At 47.8% G+C, this 5,840-nt stretch overlaps 1 protein-coding gene across 1 annotated transcript; it reads left to right on the top strand.

The window, feature by feature from the left end:
- Positions 1-3,306: 3,306 nt before the first annotated feature.
- LOC146027155 (E3 ubiquitin-protein ligase TRIM39-like) lies at positions 3,307-5,589 on the top strand. Its single transcript, XM_083158115.1, has one exon. It carries the CDS (start codon positions 3,307-3,309, stop codon positions 5,011-5,013), a length of 1,707 nt encoding a protein of 568 aa, XP_083014241.1. The 3' UTR covers positions 5,014-5,589.
- The last annotated feature ends 251 nt before the right edge of the window (positions 5,590-5,840 follow it).

The raw sequence follows: 5,840 nt of genomic DNA on the forward strand, positions 1-5,840 counted from the left end.
GTCCTAAATCTGGCTAGTGCTGAATAAGTTTCCCCCTTTGACATCAGGGGGGTATTCATCATGGGTGCACAAGCATACCCCCATAAACCTGAAACCAGCCTAATAAATACAGGATTTTAAATGGGAGACACTCTTGCATTTCCTTAAAGTACCTTCTCCCCCACACCGCACTGCTCGCCTGCTCTCCCCTTCCACAGCCCCCAGCAGAGCCTCCTAAAGGTGCTCACACACTAGAACGATTTTTTTTGGCCGATTTCCGACCGATTGTCCCCCCCAAAAATCGACCGATATTTACCGATAAATCGGCCAAAAATCGTTCTAGTGTGTGGGCACTTTAACTGCAGCCTGGCATACCTTCCCACACCCAGCAGTAACTCTACTCACCACCACCGCAGGTCCAGGGCCTCGCATTCTGCTGCTAAAGGTCAGTGTCCTCCTGGCTTGCTAAGCGTCTACACTGAGGCTGCAGATGTCGCCTAGCCTAGCTGGAAGTCCCAGCAGCGAGGGAGTAGTTTTGTTCCTTGTGGGACAGCAGCAGCAGCAGCACGTTCTTCTCCTTGCACGTTAATAGGAAGGTGTGACTGTGCAGGGAAACATATTAGAGGTGGAGCTGACAGCTCAGGGGAGGGCTGACAGCGGCTGACTGACAGACAGCAGCCTTTTCATCATGCAAGCCTGGACTATTACAGCAATGGTAGGAGACTGGGCAACAGGGCATAGGGGGACTGAACTAATGTACTTGTGATGCTGCAGCGCTGCCAGTCTGATCAGGGAGGCACAGTGCAGCAGTAGGAGGAGGCGGGGTCACACAGGCAGGGCTGGCAATAGAAATCACGGGGCCCTGCACTAGAGATGGGTCGTTCGCGAACGAATCGGATCTTTTGAACGGATCCCATTCAAGAACGAATGCGGCGCCGATCCCAAAAAGGTGATCCGTTTCAATTTACAATACATTTTCCTGATCTCAGTGCTGCCATCTGTGGCAGCTGAGATGTACTACCTCTGTAGACTGAGTACAGTGTTGTGATAGAAAGATTAGCTGCTGCTGCTAGGGATGGCCATCGGTGCAGACGCCATCGATGGCGATTCTGCACCCAGCCATCGATCAGTGTTTTTACTCGGTCATGTATATTCCCCCTTTTTTTTTAAAGTGATCTACCCTGCACACTGATATTTCTGAGGCCCCACCACCCCACTCCCAAACGGGATGCGGTCATCTATTAGAATGAACTTAGGTCTACAGTCATTAGGTCGACCCCACTAGGTCGACTGGCAGGAAGGTCGACCTGACTTAAGGTCGACATGGGCCAAGGTCGACATGCCTTAAGGTCGAATTTGAGGAAGGTCGACTGGTCATAAGGTCAACATGGGGTTTTTCACTGTTTTTTGAGCCGACATGTGTCGGCAGGCGGTATTTCATGCCCTACCATCCGTTAGGGCATGGAGGAGGTTATTAAAGCTGTGGCGAGCGAAGCGAGCCACCGTGCCCGAAGCATTGCGAGCGTCCGATTCTCATTGCCAACTGTGTCCATGTCGACTGTGTCGACATTCGGATAAAAAACTGTGAAAAACCCATGTCGACCTTATGACCAGTCGACCTGCCTCATGTCGAACTTTATGCAAATTCGACCTTAAGTCATGTCGACCTTGGCCCATGATGACCTTAAGTCAGGTCGACCTTCCTGCCAGTCGACCTAGTGGGGTCGACCTATTGACTGTAGACCTAAGTTCATTCTGACAGATGTACTGATTCCCTCCCAAACATATATACATATATATGTTTGGGAACAATTCATACCCCAATCTGAGTGTTAGTAGAACCAACTTCACCCTTATCACCCTGCTCTCACTTCACTCATAATTTCTGAGTGAAGAGAAAGCACAGTGATTTGGGTGAAGTTGGTTCTAATTAGATTCAATAGGAAGTATGTAATGCAATAAAGAACCTGTTTCCCACTGTGCCTGATTAAAAACCCTCCATGATCTTCATCTCACCTCCTCGGACCGCACCTCCAACAGCCATGCAACCTCTCCTCCCTCCACACCCGGTTTTCGGAAAGTCCAGGACTTCTCCCTGCAGTGCACAAAAGATGACCAAGCAGGAGCAGTCAGGGCACGGAACAGATACCCGAGCCGGGATGCGTATGTAGTACAGGTGGCTTCCGCCGGGACGCAGTTTGGCGGCCAAGACAAGTGGCAGAGGCACCAGACGGCTGAGCGTATGGCTGTAGCAGGGCACAGACAGCATAGGCAGCTGTGCGGATGGCCATGGGTACAGATGGCCGCGGCACAGTAATGTACAGGTGGCCGGGCAGGGACACACAACAGATGGCATAATTCACTGCTGCTGCAGCCCGCAGCCATGTTCTGCCTCTGGGGCCCCTCAGATCATCAGGCCCGTCACAGTTGTCCCCTTTGACCCCCCCTGTCGCCGGCCTGCACACAGGAACATTGTCTGAGGCTGAGCTGCCTCTGACCTGCGGTGTCTCGGGTCGAATTTTGTGGGCGGTGCTACACCTGCGACTGGGTGGAGCTTTTCGGCCTCTCAATCGTCCGGCCTCCCCGGAAACTTCCCGGAGACTTTAATGGCCAAGCCGCCCCTGTGTGTGTGCATGTGTGTGTGTGTGTGTGTGTGTGTGTGTGTGTGTGTGTGTGTGTGTGTGTGTGTGTGTGTGTGTGTGTGTGATAATTTCAGAATCACGATAATGCATTTTTTGTTTAGAGTGTGGGCAGAAGTCCCCTCACAAAAATCCTGCGTTTGCCCCTGCTTACACCTAACCCACCAGCTGTTGCTAGGTGGCAAGCCTTCCAACAAACAAATATATTTTAGCATGTTGTTCCTGTATGGATTAGCTGTGTCCATAATACTGGAGTGTCTTGTATCTATGGGCCTTATTCTAGTTCACTCTTTCTGACAAAATCCTTCTTAGATGGACAAAATCATGTGCACTGCAGGTGGGGCAGCTGTAAAATGTGCAGAGAGAATTAGATTTGGGTGAGTTATTTTGTTTCTGTGCATGGTAAATACTGGCTGCTTTATTTTTACACTGCAATATAGATCTCACTTTGAAGTAAAACCCCACTCAAATCTAATTCTCTCTGCACAAGTTACATCTGCCCCACCTGCAGTGCACATGGTTTTGTCCATCTAAGAAGGATTTGTCAGAAAGAGTTAACTAGAATAAGGCCCTATGAGTATTAGCTGAAATATAAGCTCAGCCCCACCGTGTGGAGAATATGAGTCCAGCCCACTGATATCTGAGAGTCAGAAACTTTCACTTTCATTTCTCTCTTCTGTTTCCAGCGATGGCGTCTGCTGATCTGAGACGGGAGCTGGACTGTTCCATCTGCCTGAACATTTATACAGATCCTGTCACCCTCAGATGTGGACACAACTTCTGCCGGGCCTGTATTGATCGTGTGCTGGATACACAGGAGGGGACTACAGTATTTACCTGTCCAGAATGCAGAGCAGAGTATCTGGATCGTCCTGCACTAGATATAAACAGAAAGCTCTGCAATATAGCAGAACGTGTACGCTCTATTCCAGAGGAGGGAACTGGGATGTTCTGCACTTATTGTGTCCACTCTCAAGTACCTGTTCTTAAAACCTGTCTGAAGTGTGAAGCTTCTCTCTGTGATATACATTGGAGGACACACAACAAGTCAGCAGAACATGTCTTGGTTGATCCCACCACTTCCTTGGAGAAAAGAACATGTTCCCTCCATAAAGAGATCTTGAAGTATTTCTGCACTGAGGACAATGTCTGTATCTGTGTGTCCTGCAGTTTGGCCGGAGAGCATCGGGGGCACGTGGTGGAGATGCTGGGTGAGGCCTCTGAGAAGAAGAAGGAGAAACTGAGAAATGTTCTGCAGAAACTGACCAGAAATAGAGATGAGACTGAGAAAAGTATCCAGAGTCTGCAGAAGCGCAGGTGTGAAGCTCAGAAAAATGCAGCTGGTTCAACTGAGACAATCACTGCTCTGTTTAGAGACATCAGGAGACAGCTGGAGGACCTAGAGAAGAGAGTGCTGAATGAGATCTCTAGGCAGGAAGAGAGTGTTTCACAATCAGTCTCCAATCTGATTCAACAGCTGGAAATGAAGAAGGATGAGATTGCCGGGAAGATGTGTCAGATTGAGGAGCTGTGTAACATGTCTGACCCAATGACTATCTTACAGGAACCAGACACAGGTGACTTGTCTGATACAGAGGAGCCATGTTCCATGACTGATCCAATGGCTATTGGCCAAAATCGGGATAATGTAGAGAGAAAGGAGGAGAAGGTGGTGGAGGGAGGCACAGAGGAGAACAAGGAGGAGGGCGTTGAGAAGGGGGATACAGAGGAGGCTGAGCTTCACCATAAAGTAGGAGATCTGGATGTGGATCTCATATCAGGGAAATTACACACTTTATCTGATATAATAACAGGAATAAATGTATGGTTCTATGTGCAGACACCAGAAGACATATCACTGGATGTAAACACAGCAGGTAATAATATACTTATCTCAGGTGACATGAAAACTGCAGCCAGGTCTTCAGTTAAACAGAAAAAGCCAGAGACACCAGAGAGATTCCAGGATTATCCTCAGGTACTAAGCACCAGGGGATTCTCCTCAGGGCGACATTACTGGGATGTGGATGTCAGTAAGTCGCATAGCTGGAGTGTTGGGATGAGTTATCGCTGTATAGACAGGAGAGGGGAGAAGTCACAAATTGGATGGAATAACAAGTCTTGGTGCTTGGATAGGACTGATGATAAGTATTCAGTGATACATGATGAGAAGCAGATCCCGTTACCTGCCAGTATTCCCTATGATAGAGTGAGGGTGTATCTGGATTATGAGGCAGGACAGCTGTCCTTTTATTCTGTGAGTGACATGATCAGACACTTACACACCTACACTGCCACCTTTACTGAGCCCCTGTATGCTGCATTAGGTGTATGGAGAGGGGATTCTGTACAGATATGTGTGGCTAGCCTGGAGCAGTCAGGGAAAGGAATCTGATTGGTGGAACACTTGGGGGTTATTCTGATTCCTCGTAAAGGCACAATCACTCTCTAATGGACAAAACCTTATGCATTGCAGGTGAGGCTGATGTAACATGTGCAGAGAGAATTAGATTTGGGTGGGGGGTGTACTTCAAACTGATATCTTTATTGCAGTGTAAAAATAAAGCAGCCAGTATTTACCCTGCATAGAAACAATAAAACCCAATCTAACTCTCTCTGCACATGTTACATCTGCCGCACCTGCACTGCATGTGGGTTTTGTCCATTAGAGAGTGATTGTGCCTTTCCGAGTGAATCATAATAACACCCTTAGTGCATAGAATGATGCAGTGGATACAGAAGTATATATGTATATACAGACAGTGAGTCTGGTGCAGGGAATTGGTGTACAATTGTGTGGGCACTGCAAGTTGTGTATTCCAGCATCTGTGTGTCATGTCCAACTTTAACTGCTGTTCTGTTCCTGACAGGGCAAGTATAAATCATTCATAGTCATTTGTACCAATCAGCATAATATTTCTATGTAACTGTAAAGCCCAATGAGCGTTCTTCAGTTATTTGTTAGTGATGTAACTAATAAAGGTTCCTAAATGTTTCTGGTATCTTTCATTAATGTCTTATGCGGCATTCAGACAGCAGTAGTCGATTAACCCGGAGCTTGAAAAGCTTTCAATCGCAGGGTTACTCGGCTGCCTCTGTCAGACCCCCCTCATACAGGAGAGGAAATCTCCAGGTCTAAAATTTAGACCCTGAGATTTCCTTTATTACATGGATTTTTCACCTGTGTGAGTGAATCCATATCTGAAACTCCGGGACTCCAAC

This window comes from Crinia signifera, chromosome 8 (genome assembly GCF_055691185.1).
Source record: "Crinia signifera chromosome 8, ASM5569118v1, whole genome shotgun sequence".
Classification (NCBI taxonomy): Eukaryota; Metazoa; Chordata; class Amphibia; order Anura; family Myobatrachidae; genus Crinia; species Crinia signifera.

What these genes read in the sequence shown, in the direction of transcription:
- LOC146027155 (XM_083158115.1), top strand. Translation starts at nt 3,307, where the DNA reads ATGGCGTCTGCTGATCTGAGACGGGAGCTGGACTGTTCCATCTGCCTG.